This window comes from Panthera uncia, chromosome A2 (assembly GCF_023721935.1).
Source record: "Panthera uncia isolate 11264 chromosome A2, Puncia_PCG_1.0, whole genome shotgun sequence".
Classification (NCBI taxonomy): domain Eukaryota; kingdom Metazoa; phylum Chordata; class Mammalia; order Carnivora; family Felidae; genus Panthera; species Panthera uncia.
The window spans coordinates 150,446,882-150,464,329 of record NC_064816.1 but is presented as its reverse complement, the minus strand read 5'-3'; the positions used below and the strand labels follow the sequence as shown (position 1 = coordinate 150,464,329).

General features: G+C 40.4%; 1 protein-coding gene and 1 non-coding gene across 2 annotated transcripts; one reads left to right on the top strand and one right to left on the bottom strand.

The window, feature by feature from the left end:
• The first annotated feature begins 350 nt into the window (after positions 1 to 350).
• LOC125931124 (U6 spliceosomal RNA) lies at positions 351 to 455 on the top strand. Its single transcript, XR_007460380.1, has one exon. It is a non-coding gene; the product is annotated as a U6 spliceosomal RNA (small nuclear RNA).
• Positions 456 to 5,088: 4,633 nt separating this feature from the next.
• Positions 5,089 to 6,278, bottom strand: TAS2R5 (taste 2 receptor member 5). Its single transcript, XM_049642304.1, is given in 5 exon segments — positions 5,089 to 5,527; positions 5,530 to 5,581; positions 5,583 to 5,710; positions 5,713 to 5,758; positions 5,760 to 6,278. Coding segments are annotated over 5 exon segments (1,011 nt in total). The 3' UTR covers positions 5,089 to 5,261.
• Between the last annotated feature and the right edge of the window lie 11,170 nt (positions 6,279 to 17,448).

Below are 17,448 nucleotides of genomic sequence, written 5' to 3'. Positions count from 1 at the left end.
ATTCCTTGCCAGTGCAAATATTTAAAATTATTTTTCCCAAAGACTAGTATGATAATAACATTGAGGATAAACATTTATAGTTACTACTATGCACCAGGCACTCTTCTATGCACTTCACATATATTAATTCATTTAATCCTCATGATGAATTTATGACCAAAAAAAAGCCTTTTCTGCTATACAGTGGTATATGTGTTCTTATAAAACTTCAAACTCTATAAAATCATATACAAAAAAATTAAAGAGCTTGTGAGGAAAATAACATTGAATTATACTACTGAAAACTTATGCATCTTTGTAACCAGAGCACCAACTGAAATAAAAACAATCCTAATAAAAATCCTAAAAGAGTGCTCACTTCAGCAGCACACATACTAAAGTGAAACAATACAGAAAGATTAGCATGGCCCCTGTGCAAGGATGACAGAGAAAAAAAAAATGCGAAAAAAAAAAAAAAAGTCCTACAAAGATGTGTCTCAGCCAGCCTTTGCACTCAGCATCAGTCACATAATTGACAACCTTTAAACTGGGGTTTGTTCTTCCTTCAAATCTTTGAGGGCAGTAATTTCTAGAGATCAGTTTCATTACAATTTAAAAATCTGAATCAGAGAAGGCCTCATCTAACAACACACTTAAAAAAAAAAAAAAAAAAAAACAACACTGGATGAATGTTTTTGCAGATACCTAATCTTTATTCACAATTTTTCCAGTAGCTTAACGTGGTGTAGAATGTAGAAGTTCTTGAAGCCACTCTACTATTCCCACCAAAGGAAAGCACTTCAGTTACGTTTTCAGATTTTTTCTTAAAAGCCATATATTGGTAAGGCTTTCCTTACCAATAGTTTCTTTTGTCTTCAATCTATATGCTGATTTTTTTGGTCTATTTCTCCCATTTCCATTACTTCCCTCTATCGCATATTGTAGCACTGGCAATTATTTGTGCTAGATACTTAGAATCATTTCCAGTTATACACAACATTGACTCCCTTAATACAGTTGTGAATGTGACTTCACATTCCTGCCAAATCCTTTAGAATTTCAAGATCTTCCGTGATTGCTAAAACATTTCAGAATTTGCTCGCTAACTTCATGATCATCAACCCACTAAGCCTTCACTGACATTTTTATAATTGACTCCCTGTATATAATCAATACAAAAATAGGTCACTAGCCAGAAAAATACTTCTAAACTTTTCTTCTTGGTGTTATTTGAAAATAAGAATAAAATACTAAAATAGAATGTAATGCAAAATTTTTTTCTGCATTCTACTGAGGAGTGTCATAGTTATGATCTGCTCTTCCTCAAAGTTTTATGAACTTTTCTTTGATATTCTTATGATATCCTTGTAAACTTTCCTGATATTTTTAAATTCTTCTGTAATGTGCTTAAACATGAAGGGTCCCCCCACCTTCTCTGTTTTGTTTGACATCCTTTTGTGTCTTTCAATCTAGGTTTTTTTCTTTCTTTCTCTTTTTTTTTTTTTTAACCTTTCTTTAACCCAGGGCAATTCTTGGTCATTAATTCTTCAACTATTTCATTCCTTCCCCTCATTTTTCCCATCTCCTCTGGGACTCCAGTCACACAATAATTATTCCATTATTTCTATGTGCCATATAGCTTTTCTCTTCTTTTACATTTTCCATCTTTTTATGCTTCCTACTACCTTCTGAGAAAGTTGAGCTGAACTTCCAGTTCAGATTATAAATCTTCATTAACTCACCATCAGCCACATCAATTCTGCTGCTTAATCTAATTCTTGAGTACTTCATTTCATTTAACTTAAAAATACATATTTCAGAAACCAAAAAGAAATCAGATTTTTCCTCACCCCAGAGCCTGTTAACTAGGGCAGGTGTGTGACCTAGAATCAGCCAACCAGAGGCTCACAGGCAGGACTTTGGACCTTGGAGCTGTGACTCAGAGGGACACACTCACAAAGGTGAGGCAGTGTCACAGACACAATGCTGACAGGAGAAATGTGAGAGCAAAGTGCCAGCATCATTCCCTATAGAGTGACTTGGTTGTGTTCTCAGCTGTTTATATTCTCTTGGTTCCCATTCTGATCTTGACTTTCCACCCTTCCCACTGATTCTGTGAGACAGCCAATTTCTTCCAACAGATGTATTTTCTCCTTAAGTCATTTGAAGTTGGACATGAGGTGGGATATGGGAAAAGTACAGGACAGCTGAGGCACTAATTTCTTCCTTCTACAGCTCAGATTCTATAGATACTGTCAGAAGTTAAAGTTCAAAACAGAATAGTTGAAAACATATTACTTAAAGTTATAAAATTAATGAAAAATAAAACAAATCAAATTTAGGAGAGGGGAATGGTTTGGGTTGAGATAATGCCCAAACTTTGATGATTGGGCTTCAAAAGTTATAGTTCAAAGTTTATAAACCAAGTAAGAAAGCAAAATCGAGTTGAGAGAGTTGAGAAAATAATCACTAGAAGAACTATGGCAAATGGCAAAATATGACCATATCCAGGCAGTAGGACTAATAATAGGGAGCTGAATGAAAACTCGTTACTTTTTGAAACTTTTTAGACTTCCTCTAGGCTTCATCATCACAGATCCTACTGCATAATAGAAAGGAAGGCTAGTAATGTCTACACACACACACACACACACACACACGCACACACACACGCACACATGTGCACGTGGTTCCAGTTGCAGCTCTGAGAATGCAAATTAGGAAAGATGCAATTACATAGGAATCAATTCAAGAGCACAGATTTGCCTTCTGATTTGTTTCCTTGGATAAAATACAAAGCAGCCTCACCACATCATGAACTAAATCATGTTTAGAAAAGGAAGAAAATCCAGTCCCTAAAAGTGGGTAAATGCAAGTGTTTTGTCCCTAGGAAAAGCAAGTCATAGAAACTTCAGTTGTGATTGGGGATCTCGGCTCCCAGGCAACCCACCAATACCAAACTTGAAAGATTAGTTATTTCACCTGTTGAAACACACTCATAAACTTGGGCATTCCACCGGCTAATCCTAGCATGAAGTCTTATAAGCACGAACAAGAGGAACTTAAGGTTTACTGGAAAGAGCTCAAGACCTGTGGTCCAAACTCTGGGAATGTTTTACCTGCGAAGTTTACCAGCTGATGATCTTGAGCAAATCACTGCTCCAGCCTGAGTTTTGTGATCTATAACATAAAGATAGAAATGCTAACTACATGGAGTTGTTACTAAAATCAAATGAGAAAATGGACAATATATGAGAATGCCTGTTAAAATGGAAAGCCTGACACAAATGGTAGGTACTATTATTATCGTTATTGCAACAGTTGGTCATAAAGTACATCTAGATAGATATAGGCGTGGCGTAATGGAAAGTTCATCCTATTACTAACAATACAACCAAGGGGAAGCGTCTCTACTTGAAATGGATGGATATTATCATTCCCAGAAGACAAAAAGACAGTGCTTGACCTCACACAACTCACAGTGACATCAGAGAAGCGAGTTCTCCCTGAATGGTGACTAACACCCACATGTGTCTAGCATGTACTTCAGTTCTCAGCTTTAGGTAAGGAAAAGACACATGTTGGGGAGAACAGATAAGTAAAAGCGGATTAATTAGCATGGTTCAAGAGAAGTGAAAAAAAATGTTAGGTTTATCAATTGAATTCCAGATCCCCTGGAACTGAATCAAAAGAAATGTGTTCAAACAAGGCTAAAAGGAAGACTGAGAAAGTTCATAAAAAGAAGGATGGGATTCAGAGAAGCCTCAGGCAAAGCTAGCTTGTTTAGGATAGTAGCATGATGTCAGGGGATAAGCCCAGAACCCAGAGCCAGGAAACTGAGTTTTGGTCCCAGAACTGCCATGGGCTCTCAGTTTCTTTCTTTTTTTTTTTTTTTTCTTTTTTTTATAGAAGAAGAAGAAGAAAGAGAGACAGAGCATGAGCAGGGGAGGAGGAGAGAGAGAGTCACACAGAATTCAAAGCAGGCTCCAGGCTCTATGCTGTCAGCACAGAGCCCCATGCAGGGCTCAAACTCACGAATCATGAGATCATGACCTGAGCCGAAGTCGGACGCTCAACAGACCGAGCCACCCAAGCGCCCCAGGGCTCTCAGTTTCTTTATAAAATAAAAGAGGAATTGTAAAGGGCGCCTGGGTGGCTCAATTGGATAAGCGTCTGACTCCTGGTTTCGGCTCAGGTCACAATCTCACAGTTCATGAGTTCAAGCCCCGCGCTGGTCTCCATGCTGACAGCACAGAGCCTGCTTGGGATTCTCTCTCTCCCCTCTCTCTCTGCCCCTCCCCTGCTCATGCGCATGCATGCTCTCTTTCACTCTTTCTCTCAAAATAAACATTAAAAAAAAGAGGAACTGTAAGACTAGTTAATGTAACTAATCATTTAGAAAATACTAACTTACTATATTCTAGGTGGTATTCTAGGCATCAATAACCTAGGAGAAAACAAAAAGAGATGCAGTTCCTGCTGCCATGGATTTGACATTCTAGATGATCTCCATCCAACTCAAAGACTTAGTATGCTAAAACTCTGATTTCAGCCTACAGGGAAACCAGAGCAGACAGTCAGGATGGCTAGTTGACCAAGGAAGATGAAGCTTCACACATTCAGGGAGAAGTGTCCTTTTTTGTGAGCAGAAGCAAGTGGCCGTCACTCCCATCTTGCTCCAGTCTAGGTCCTGGGCTTTGGAGTTTAATATAGAACATGGCAGCCAACTGACTTTCATCCTAAAAGGCAAGTCTAGGACTCAAAGAAACTTCTAGAAATATAAAGATATTTTGTTTTGTTTTTCAGTTAGGTAACTAGACCTACTACAGTAGAGAAATGGGAAAATTATTTGATACTTCTTTTTTTAAAAAACTTACCTAAAATGACTAACATTAGTGGATAAGTGAAACTTAATAAAAATGATCGATCTCTATATTAATTGCTCCTAATCTCTGTTCCCTATAATAGGAAAAACACAACTTAAATATGCAATTTAAAAAGAAATGAATTATTTGGTATATGTAAACAGAATAGAACACCTATTTTACCAAACATAAAGCCCCAGTCTTGATTTCTATAATACAATAAAACAATTATACTTTACAGTGCTAACAGTGAAACGGTATTAGTTTTTATTCTGTACTTCCTGTAGATCATCTGTTGATTTGGTGTCAGAGAAGAAAAAATTTTACAGACATGAATGTCAGCTCCCTTATAAAGAGCTACCAAAAACTGTCTCAAAAGAGTATTCTGAGCACTCGTTTCTCTCCAGATCAAGGGCCTCAGGATCTCCAAGCATACACTATCTTCCACAGGATTCTCTAACAAGTCTGCTTCATCCTGGGATTCCCCATGATCAATATGACAGAATGAAGAGAAGGATAGGCAGCCATGAGGGTCTTGGAAATGAAGACAACGGGGAGATTAGCAGAATACTTGGAGGTGATGGGAAAGGGGCTGGCCAGGATATAAACCACGCGAAGGATAAGGAAGCAGGTCAAGGGCTTCAGGGCAGTGATGTGAGGCTGGGCCCAAGCATCCCTCCTACAGCTGTATGCACCTTCATCTTCTTGTGGTGTCTACACAAAGAGACAATCAATCAGCATCCCAGAAGGAACAAGAAACACCATGAAAGGCAACCCGCTTCCTGCAGTGAGCTTTAATATATACATGTAGTACCAGTTTGAAAGGGTGCACATAATGCTGTTGTTGCCTTGGGAAAGATTTTGGACGTTAAGCCACTGTGGGCCACAAGTAACAAATTTATCATGAGGTACCCCCAGAAGGCACCAGAGACTCAGGCGATAGGCCCTCTGCTTCAGCCATAGACAGACAGGGTGTTCAAGGGCTGTGATCTTCCTACAGTAGAAGACACTGAGGAAAGGGGCAAACCACAAGCTGGCCTGGCTTACCAGGATCCAGAAGACACTGAGGTAGCGAAGCCAACGGCTGCTCTGGAAAAGCGGAAACAGGGTTAAGTCCACCATAATCAGCCACCGCAGGAGAAATCGGCAAACGGCCAGGCCCGGGACAATGAGGTCGTATAAGGACCCGTTGAATTTTCTGACCCGTTCTCCAAAACTCCAAACCACAAGGACTCCATTTCCAACCAGGCCAATGAGAAATTCGGCCACTCTCACCACCATCAGCAGTGCTAGGGCGGCAGACAGTATGGCTGGGGTCAGGAGTCTCTCACTTCCTTCACAGAAAATGTCCTGCTTCAACAGATGAATGTGTGTGGCTCCTGGCTGACCTTCAGATCCCCGGAGGGTGATGCCACACTCAAGGTAAGTTTTCATACCACAAAATCTGGATTTGGCCTTGCCCTTCTGGAACCTGTCCTCTAAAACTGAACAGCTGTAACCAGGCACAGAGAATTTAGAAGTTATGACCCCTCCGTATTTGCACCCACATGAACGCACTGAACCTACACTCAGAGATTTGAAGCAGGACCATAGACACCAACTCCCCTTCTCAAGGGTCATGGGCTAGCATCTAGACACCAGCACATAATACAGTAAGAAGACCAAATCCAAACATTCTCTGGTTGTTTTTTTTTTTTTTTGGGTGGGGGGGCTTGGGGCTTTTTTTAGAGAGAGAGCACAAATAGGGGAGAGAGGCAGAGGGACAGAGAGAAAGAATCTTAAGCAGACTCCACACTTAGCATGAAGCCTGATGTAAGGCTCAATCCCACAGCCCTGGGATCATGACCTGAGGTGAAATCCAGAGTCAGACGCTCAATGGACTGAGCCACCCAGGCTCCCCCGTTCTCAGGTTTTATACAGTGCCAAATGTGAGCTCATATTATAAAAAATTAATTTTATTTTCATAAAAAGTACTTTGAACATATAAGCATGAGAGCTAGATACAGCTGAATTTAAAATATATTTTATTACCAAAAAAATAATAACAAAGTAGAATATATTTCATTATCAAAGAGGAAAGTAGGGGAAGTTTTAAGGAAGAAAACAATCAGAGAATAAAAACACAGTATATTTAGGTGCCAAATAATTTTTTAAAAATGTAAGTTAGGGAAAGGAACCATTACTGCTAATCAAGGTCTTTAAGGTCATCTTTCCTTTATGATCAATTATCCACACACACATGACTCAGCATATATCTCATACTGGAGTCTTACAGAAAGGAAATGAGCTCAAATAAGCAAAAAAAAAAGACTAGTACAGTTAATCAAGAAATATAGGAAAAGTGATTCATTTATTGTCCAGATTCCAACTTCCTTGGGACCAGCCCAACACAGATGTTTGTAGAAGGGCGAATTATAAGATAGCCTCTAACATTTCCACCCATTGGTGGACATGTCCTGAGTAATCCTTGAGCAGTGGTAGGACTATGAATAAAACAGATTATCACTTCTGTGATTGGGTTATATTATATGGCAAAGATGAAGGACTTCTGCAAATGTAATTAAATCACTTGCATTTGAGCTACTCAAAGATTACTGAGTGGATCTAACCTAATCAGTCAAAGTTTGGAAAGAGAAACTGGGCCCTCCTTCTGGCCTTGAAGAATCTCACCAGACCATGAGAAAGACATATGGCAATAAACTGTGGGGTGTTGAGATGGGCCCCCAGAAGACAGCCAGTAGGAAAACAGGGACCTTGGTTTAACAACCACAAGGAACTGAATTCTGCAAACAATGAGTGGGCTTGGAAAAGCACCCTGAGCTCCAAAAAAACAGCCTAGTCAACATCTTGATTACAGCTTTTAAGACTCTGCACAGAGGGCCCACTTAGGCTGTGCCTGGACTCTTTATCCACAGAAACTGGGACATAAATGTGTATGCTGTTTTAAACAGCTAGGTACGTGTTGCTACACGGCAAATAGAAAACCAATACAGTGGTCAAACCAGGCCAGAAACTATGAGGAAATGAGGAGAAAGAGTAATTGAATAAGAAAAAAGGAGGAAGTCTAGGCTAGCTTCTTAAGAAGGCAGCATGGACCGCAAAGGAAACAGTCAACAGAACTAAAAAGCAACCGATGGAATGGGAAAAGATATTTGCAAACGACATAACAGACAAAGGGTTAGTACCCAAAACCTATAAAGAACTCACCAAACTCCATGCCCGAAAAACAAATAATCCAGTGAAGAAATGGGCAGAAGACATGAATAGACACTTTTCTAAAGAAGACATCCAGGTGGCCAACAGACACATGAAAAGATGCTCAACGTCACTCCTTATCAGGGAAATACAAATCAAAACCACACTGAGATATCATCTCACGCCAGTCAGAGTGGCTAAAATGAACAAATCAGGAGACTATAGATGCTGGAGAGGATATGGAGAAATGGGAACCCTCTTGCACTGTTGGTGGGAATGCAAACTGATGAAGTCGCTCTGGAAAACAGAGCGGAGTTTCCTCAAAAAATTAAAAATGGATCTACCCTATGACCCAGCAATAGCACTGCTAGGAATCTACCCAAGGGATACAGGAGTGCTGATGCATAGGGGCACTTGTACCCCAATGTTTAGAGCAGCACTTTCAACAATAGTCAAATTATGGAAAGAGCCTAAATGTCCATCAACTGACGAATGGATAAAGAAGATGTGGTTTATATATACAATGGAATACTACGTGGCAATGAGAAAGAATAAAATCTGGCCATTTGTAGCAACGTGGATGGAACTGGAGAGTATTATGCTAAGTGAAATAAGACAGGCAGAGAAGGACAGATACCATATGTTTTCACTCATATGTGGATCCTGAGAAACTTAACAGAAGACCATGAGGAAGGGGAAGGGGGGAAAAAAGTTATAGAGAGGGAAGGAGGCAAACCATAAGAGACTCTTAAATACTGAGAACAAAATGAGGGTTGATGGGGGGTGCAGGAGAGGGGAAAGTGGGTGATGGGCATTGAGGAGGGCACCTGTTGGGATGAGCACTGGGTGTTGTATGGAAACCAATTTGACAATAAATTATATTTAATAAAAAAAATACTAATTGAAAAAAATTTTAAGTATATAAAAAGAAAAAAATAACTATGGTGGAATTAATAAATAAATAAGATATGGTAAAAAAAAAAGAAGAAGAAGATGATGATGATGATGATGGCGGCGGCAGCATGGGTGTGGAAGAAAGAGCAAAGTGATCTTGAAAGACTTTAGAAGAAAACAAAACCCAGCCACAGACCCTCTGCTTCAGCCATGAACAGACCTTTTAACAAAGGTCAGGATCTTCCTGCAGTAGAAGACACTGACAGCCACCACACCCAGGACAGTGAGTTTGTATAGGGATCCCTTTACATGTTCTGACCCATTCTCCAAAACCCCAGATCACAAGGACTCTATTCCCAACCAGTCCAATGAGAAATTCGGCCACTGCCACAACCATCAGCAGTGCTAGGGCAGCAGACAGCATGGCTGGGGACAGGAGTCTCACTGATGTCCCAAAAGATTCCCTGCTTCAGTGATGAATGTGTGTGGCTCCTGGCTGAGCCTCAGATCCCCTATGAGTGATGGAGTATTAGAGTGGAACATTTCACTTCTCAGAGTTCAGATTCTGTCACTGTCCTTTTGAAATCCATTCTCTGGCAAAGAAGGCAAAGCTGTGAACACAAGTAATGTTCTGGAAGGTAAGAGTCTCACTTCCATTTCCATGTGCATGAAGCTGGTCTGGAATCTGAGACAAGGAACGAGCCACAGCTACAGACCACCCTTCCAAAGGAAGCAAGTAAAATCCATAGGTACCCTGGAACCTTATTCCCACCCACCCAACTCTGCCAAACCAAAATACACATTCTGAGAATCTCACCAGTGGCAAATGCAAAGCACCTCATGTTATAAACAGGGAAAGTACAACATTTATGAATGCTTTAGCAAATATTTATCAAATGCCTACCATGTGCCAGGCCCCTAGTCCAGTCTCGGGGGAGATAATGGCCAAAAAACAAAGTCCCTAGTGTCACAGAGCTGACATTCTAGTGGGAGAGGCAAATAATCAATACTGTTTTAACATGTTTGTACCTTGAGCATAAAAGAAAAGGATAGGGTGAGAAAATGAATGAAAACAACCAGGAGACAGGATAAATATTTATTGCTGCATAATCAGTGCTAGAGGAGGTCAGCGTGGAGAGAAATCTGGGAATCACACTACGAGTTCATTTCCATACAGAATGAATTGCTCAGCATATCAGCCCCCAAACCAAGGGCTGAAATGAAGGACTGTATCTGGAGAGTAACAACCTCAGCATTTTCTAGTTTTCCAGAACAACCACTTGGTTTCTACTTTTGATGCAACCCGACCACGTTGGCCATAACACTACCACACCTCTTTCTACCAAAGTCCCTTCCATTCATATGCCTACTATTCCACTGCTCTGGGCCTTCAGCCATCCTCACAGTACCTGAACCAAGGAAAGAAAGTCCATAAGAGACCAAGGGGAATACAAGCACCAGAAGAGACCCTCAGAGGGGGAATGTAAACTATGGCTTTCTACTCGGCACAACAAAGCAGTCTATCCTATATAGAATAACAGTATGGATAAGCTTCTGCTCAACAAGGAAAACAATCAACAAAATGAAAGGCAGTCTATAAATTGGGAGAAAATACTTGAAAACCATACATCTGATAAGGGGTTACTATCCAAAATATGTAAGGAACTCATACTATTCAATAGCAAAAAAGCAAACAACCCAATTTAAAAAATGGGCAAAGGACCTAAGATGGTCATTTTTTCCAAAAAAGACATATAAATGGCTAACAGGTACATGAAAAGGTGCTCAACATCACTAATCATCAGGGAAATGCAAGTCAAAATCAGAATGAAATATCACTTTAGATTACAATGGCTGTTATCAAAAGAAAATAAAAGATAAAAAGTGTTAGTAAAGACGTGGAGAAAAGAGAAATTTTACACACCTTTGGTGGGAATGTAAATTGGTGCAGCTATTATAGATGACAGTATGGAGATTTCTTAAAAAAATAAAAATAGAACTACCATATGATCCAGCGATCCCTCCTCAGGATCTCAAAAAGATATCTGTGCTCCCATATTTATTGGGGCATTAATCATATTAGTCAAGATACAGAAACAACCTAAATTTCCATCAACAGATGAATAAAGAAATTGTGATAGATAAATGATAGGTAGATAGACAGACAGACATAGAGAGACAGTGTCCAATTTACAATGTTTCAACTTACAATTTCTTGACTTCATAATGGCACAAAAGGGATACACATTCAGTAGAAACTGTACTTAAAATTTTGAATTTTGATCTTTTCCTGGGATATACAGTATGACACTGTCTCATGATGCTAGCCAGCAGCATGAGCCACAGCTCCCAGCCAGTCACACAATCACAGAGGTAAGCTGATAAACTGACAACCATTCGTTTTTTCAAGTTCAGTAGAGTAGTCAACGTATTACATGAGATATTCAACACATTGTTATAAAACAGGATTTATATTAGATAATTTGGCCCAACTATAGGCTAATGTAAGTGTTCTGATCACATTTAAGGTAGGCTAGGCTAAGCCATGATGTTTTCAACAAGTGATTTAAACGATGAATTTATTGGACATAACCCCAATGAAAGCTGAGAAAGATGTGCATGTGTGAGTGTGTGTGTGTGTGTGTTATTCAGCCTTAACAAAGGAGATCCTGCCATTTGCAACAACATGGATGAACCTAAAAGGAATTATGCTAAGTGAAATAAGCCAGACACACATACGAAACAGAATGCATGACCTCACCTATACGTGGAATATAAAAAGTCGAGTAGAAAGAAGCAGAATGGCAGCTATCAGGGGTGAGGAGGTGGAGGAGATAGGGAGGTGTTACGTAGGATGGGTAAGTCTAGAGATCTGACGGACAGCATACTGACCAGGTCAGTAAGACTGTACTGACTGCTGGGCATGTGCTGAGAGAGGACATTTCAGGTGCTCTCCTCACACACACAACAATGGTACCCGTGTGAGGTGATTGCATGTTAACAAGTTTGACCTCAGTCATCTCTTCACTATGTATGTGTAAATCAATTCATCCTATTGTAAGCCTTAAATACATGCATTTTTAGTCAAAAAAATAAGCAGTTTAAAAGGTATAGGTAGAAAAGAAACAAAGAACAGGCAGCACTTCCGAACACTCAGATCTGACACCTTCACCCAAAAAATGCCCTTCCTCCACCATGTTGCCAGGCTGAGTACAGCTTCTTCCCCATGCCCCATCTGACTTATCTCAGTGACTCGAACATGCTGTATTCCTATTCACAGTGCTTCCCAGGACTGTACCTACTTTGCTCCTAGACGACTTTGAGGCAACTCTTCTGTAGCAGCTGTGAACCTGAGCAAAGTTTCTCTTAATGAGCTGCATGAGACATTCTGCAATTCTGAATTGAGCAGACTGAGTCATGTGTAACAGGAACAGAAATTATCAAAGTGTGTATATTCATAGTCTTTCCAGCTTCCTTCCCCAGCACCTTATGAAGCAGTGGGGTTCATGACCTTGCTCAGTGGGTCAGTACCGCTTCTTGGGTACTGGCTTTCAGGTAGGGATTTGGAGGGAGGAGGAGCAGTGCAGTCCCAGGCCCTGCATGCAGCAAGGATCACAATCTTCGAGGAAGATTATGATAAGAATCAGTAGCAGGCTGGGGTGAAGAAACTGAATGGAGTAAAAGCACGGGGGTGAGGGGCTTGGAAGATGAGAGTACAGGGGGTATTTTTGTCTGCCTCCATGAGTATGAAAATTTGGAGAGAGAGGTAAGTACAGCAGACGGAAGTTGGGGGACCCTCCAGGAGGCGGAGCTTAATTCCCCTTCTCTTGACAGTGAGATGGACTTGGGAGACTTCTAAACAAGAGACACTGGAAAAGGGAATAGAGTAACCAAACCTGACAGTGGAGAAACCCAACAAACACCACCTTAACCAAGCAGTCAAAGTGAACACGACCAGCGAGAAGTCAAGATGATATCACTATCCCCCGGTGTTACATGAGGAGAAGGGTGCCTCATCTCTGCTGGACTCCTCCCCAAAGGCCCACAACCTCAGTCTAACATCAGACAAACTCAGATTGAGGGACATTTTACAAAATGTTTCATGATCATGAAAACAATGCATGATTGAGAAATATCACAGACCATTAGAGACTAAGAGCACCCGATAACTACATGCAACATGATATCTCGGATTGGATCCTGGAACAGAATAAGAACATGAGTGTGAAAACTGGAAAAATCTGAATGAGGTCTGTGGTTTAGTTAACAATCGATGTATCCATGCTGATTTGTGCTCCCCTGAGGGCTGGTGCTAATGTGAACCTGGGAGCACTTGGCTTTGGATGAGCAGGTAGCCAGTGCCCCAGCTTATGTAAGGTATCAAAAACAGGAAAACTGAATGAGGGAAATCTGGGAACTCTCTGTACTCCTTTTGGAACTTTTCTGTAAAATAAAATAAAAAATTACAACTTTATTTTTGACAACTTATATAAAACACAGTGACATGAAGCCATTTGCATAAACACTTATGTTTTTAACAGTTTGAGAACTGTGTTTTTCTAGAGAAGACTTGGGTCTTCCCATGACTTGTAAGATCAGGCTAAGAAAAGGGGCAAGAGAGAGGGCAGGTGGAGTCTTCTGAATATCTGCTCAGCCACAGCCAAGTGATCACACATAGCGCATGGGCACCAGCCCTCCTTGGGACACAAACTTCAGGACTAACTCCCTGGGGGCAGAACTTATAAGTGGAGTACTCGTGGCCATTCACAGAAAGGCAAGGTGCTTCAAAAAGATTTGAGTTTGCCGCCCGACTCAACCAGTTAGTAGCTATGGCCTTAACCAGTCAATTGACTTCTTAGAGCTTCAGGTTCCTCTTTATAAAAATTCTGATGTTTTGCAATTTGCCTCACGTGGCTATTGTGATGATAAAAGGGCATATGAAATTACCTAGCTTTGTGCCTAGAAAATAGTATTACCTAATTAACGCTATTTTTCTTTCCTTCCTTGGTGATTTGTCTCCACTATCACTCCTTTCAATAGAGACTACTCCTAAAACCAATACTGCACCATATGCTAATTAACTTGAAGGTAAATAAAATAAGTAAAGTAGGAGAGTGCCTGAAGTCTGCTAATATTCACGCTGTGCAAATACAGGATGAATTCAGTTGCTGCTTCTAAGGGAAGATGATGGGCTCTATATAATTCCAGAACTTCTGGAAAGCAAAAATAAAGATGAGAGACAGATTATGATTAGCCCAGGACTTTGACAGAAGTCAGCAGCATAGAGAGGTCAGTAGGAGTTAGAGAGTAATATCAATATCAGTATCTTCCACTATTTCCTCTCTTGAGATGTCTGGATTCAGATCATCATTCCATTGTCATTGTCCCAACTGTGAAAGCAGCAGAACTGAGATAAATAATTTTCCTGTATTTAAAACAGGTCAGAAGTATTATCAAACAAATCAAGCGTGTACCTGTGTTGAGACACCTCATCTGCACACAAGACGTGTATGCACACATCAAGTCATTTACCCGGAGCCTCTTGCTCCTTCCTCCCCACACAGGGTTACAGGCTTGCCTTTTCCCAGGCCCTTTATAGCCCCCAGCCATAATCCAGAGAACAAAAGCCTGTTGTGACCTGTTAAAATTGGTGCTTCCCCAGAAGACTGACCCCACCCCCACCCCACTTAGCTAAGGGAGGATGGTGTGCAGTCTTTGCCCCTCCCCTGCTGTCATCCTTACCCTCCATGCTCTCTCCCTCCCCCTTCCACCCCCACCTCCATTAACTCACATCACTTCCTTGTTATTAATTTCCTTGCCAGGCAAATTCTTACACAGATGCCGAGTTCCCTTTCACACTTTTTTCCTCAGAGAATAAAACTGGCCATGGGCCAGCTATTCAAATCCCTGGGAGTTTTGTCAAACTACTGCTTCCCCCTCTACACCTGCACCCAAGAGAAATGGGAGGCAGAGCATACAAAATGTGAATAGAATTCCCAGCAGATCCTGGCTGCTTCTCACCTCTCTGGCCCTCCTTGAGAAGCAGCAGGCTAGACTAGAGGCTCCAACTCCAGCTCCAGCTCTAACTTACAAAACAAGAAAATCATTGAGAAATTTATTTTAAATGCCTTCAGTAAGCTTCAGTTTAACCTGAAGGCTCTTGCATTTAGGGCTATCTTAAAAGTTACATTCAATTCATGCTTTCAACGACTAATGTCTCCTTCCTCTAAACCCCTTCTTTCATTTGTTTGTTCTTTAAACAACTGAAACTGAAAATGGCTCATGGACAAAATGCTAGTAATAGTGATTAGGAAAGCCCAAAGTCACACATGTTTAAGTAACATTTAGGCAAGGTAAAGAAACTTTTAAAGTCCTTGAAATGACCCATAAAAACAAACTGATGGTTGAGGGGGTGATGAGGGGACAGGAAAAATGGGTGAAGGGGAGTGGAAGGTACAAGCTTCTAGTTTCAGAATGAACAAATGACAAGAACAAAAGGCACAGCATAGGGAATACAATGATATTGCAATAGCTTGTATGGTGACAGGTGGTAGTTAGGCTTGCGGTAAGCACAGCAAATACAAAAACTTGTCCGATCACTATGTTGTACACCTGAAACTAATGCAACATTGTGTGTCAACTATACTCAAAATTTTTTAAGTGGTTTTGAAATGAAAAAGTAAAAATCCTTAGAATGGATAAGATTTTCATTAGTTCATGCATAAACTATATCCACTGTCCCATCACCTTTCTAGTGGCCTATCCCTGCCCAAGTTGCAACATTCAAAATAAATTTTAAAATGGCTCCTTCTTTAATGTCGCTACACTTTTAGTTTAAAGATATATCTCACCTGAAATAAAATGTTTCTGCACAGGGAAGGAAAAAAATCAACAAAATTAAAAGGCAACCTACAGACTGGGAGGAGATATTTGCAAATGACTTATCCAATAAAGGGTTAGTATCCAAAATATATAAAGAACAGATATAACTCAACACCCAACAAACAAATAATCCAATGAAAAAATGGGCAGAAGACATAAACAGACATTTCTCCAAAGATATCCAGATGGCCGACAGACATGAAAAGATGCTCAACATCACTCATCATCAGGGAAATGCAAATCAAAACTACAATATCACCTGACACCTATCAGAATGGCTAAAATCAACAACACAAGAAACAATTAAGTGTTGGTGAGGATGTGGAGAAAGGGGAAACCTCTTCTACCTTTGGTGGGAATGCAAATTGGTGTAGCTACTACGGAAAACAGTACGGAGTTTCCTCAAAAAAAAAAAAAAAAGCATAAATACAACTAATACAACTAACACCCTTTTGAATATTTTCTTCTTATCCTAAAAGGTAAAGCTTTATAAATCGGCATGATGCTACACTGTCCCAATCTTCCCATCCACCTTGTGGTATACATACTTAAAAAAGAACTAGACTTTAAAATTAGAAGACAAATTGGAGCCTTAAATCTACCCCTTTCTAGTTTAGTTTATGAGCCATTTATAACACCTGTTTGTGCCTCAACTTTTTCATCTGTATAATAGGTAATATCAACATTATCTAAGAAGTTGTGAGGAACCAATAAAATAGCATATAGAAATGCAGCTCAGACAATATTGGGCTTTAGCAGTTCAAAGTTAAATGGCAATGGCCCCGAGTTATAGCTACCATAGTGTATGTTTCATGAGGTTACACAGACACTGCCCTGGCACTCACCCTTCATTTCCAAGAGTGACTCTTCTTTTTTTTTTTTTTTTTTAATTTTTTAATGTTTATTTATTTTTGAGACAGAAAGAGAGACAGAGCATGAGCAGGGGAGGAGCAGAGAGAGAGGGAGACACAGAATCTGAAGCAGGCTCCAGGCTCTGAGCTGTCAGCACAAGCCCGATGCGCTTGAACCCACAAACTGTGAGATTGTGACCTGAGTTGAAGTCAGACACTTAACTGACTGAGCCACCCAGGCACCTTGAGAGTGACTCTTCTTAATGAAGAGTCTTAAACATCCCTCCCTTCCCTTAACAGGCAGAGAATACAGGGAAGTGCAGGATACTGCATATTAGAGAGCATGTAAGTTATCACATCTTGAAGAAATAAACTCTAAATTTTTTTTTAATTCCTGGTTAATAAGTATTTAGTGGCAGAGCATATTGGAACCAGCAAACTCCAAACCCACAGCATTGTTAAAAAGTCTGCCCAGAGAGGACTATGGGCAAGTGCCCAAACAAAGGAATATGGTATAGCATAAGTCTGTTGAGTAAGGCAATAGAGACTCAAAACTACAGTGGCTGAAAGAATGGAGATATTTATTTCCCATGAGTGGTCCTGGAGTAAACAGTCCAGAGCTGGTGTGGCAGAAACTGTGGCACCAGAAACTGTGAAGCCAACGAGGATGGATGATTCGTCCACCATCCCCAGGAAGTCACTTCATCTACTCATCCAAGATGGCCAATCATTACATCCCGCACTCGAGACCACAGGAAGAAAGAAAGGGAAAAGGGGAAAGG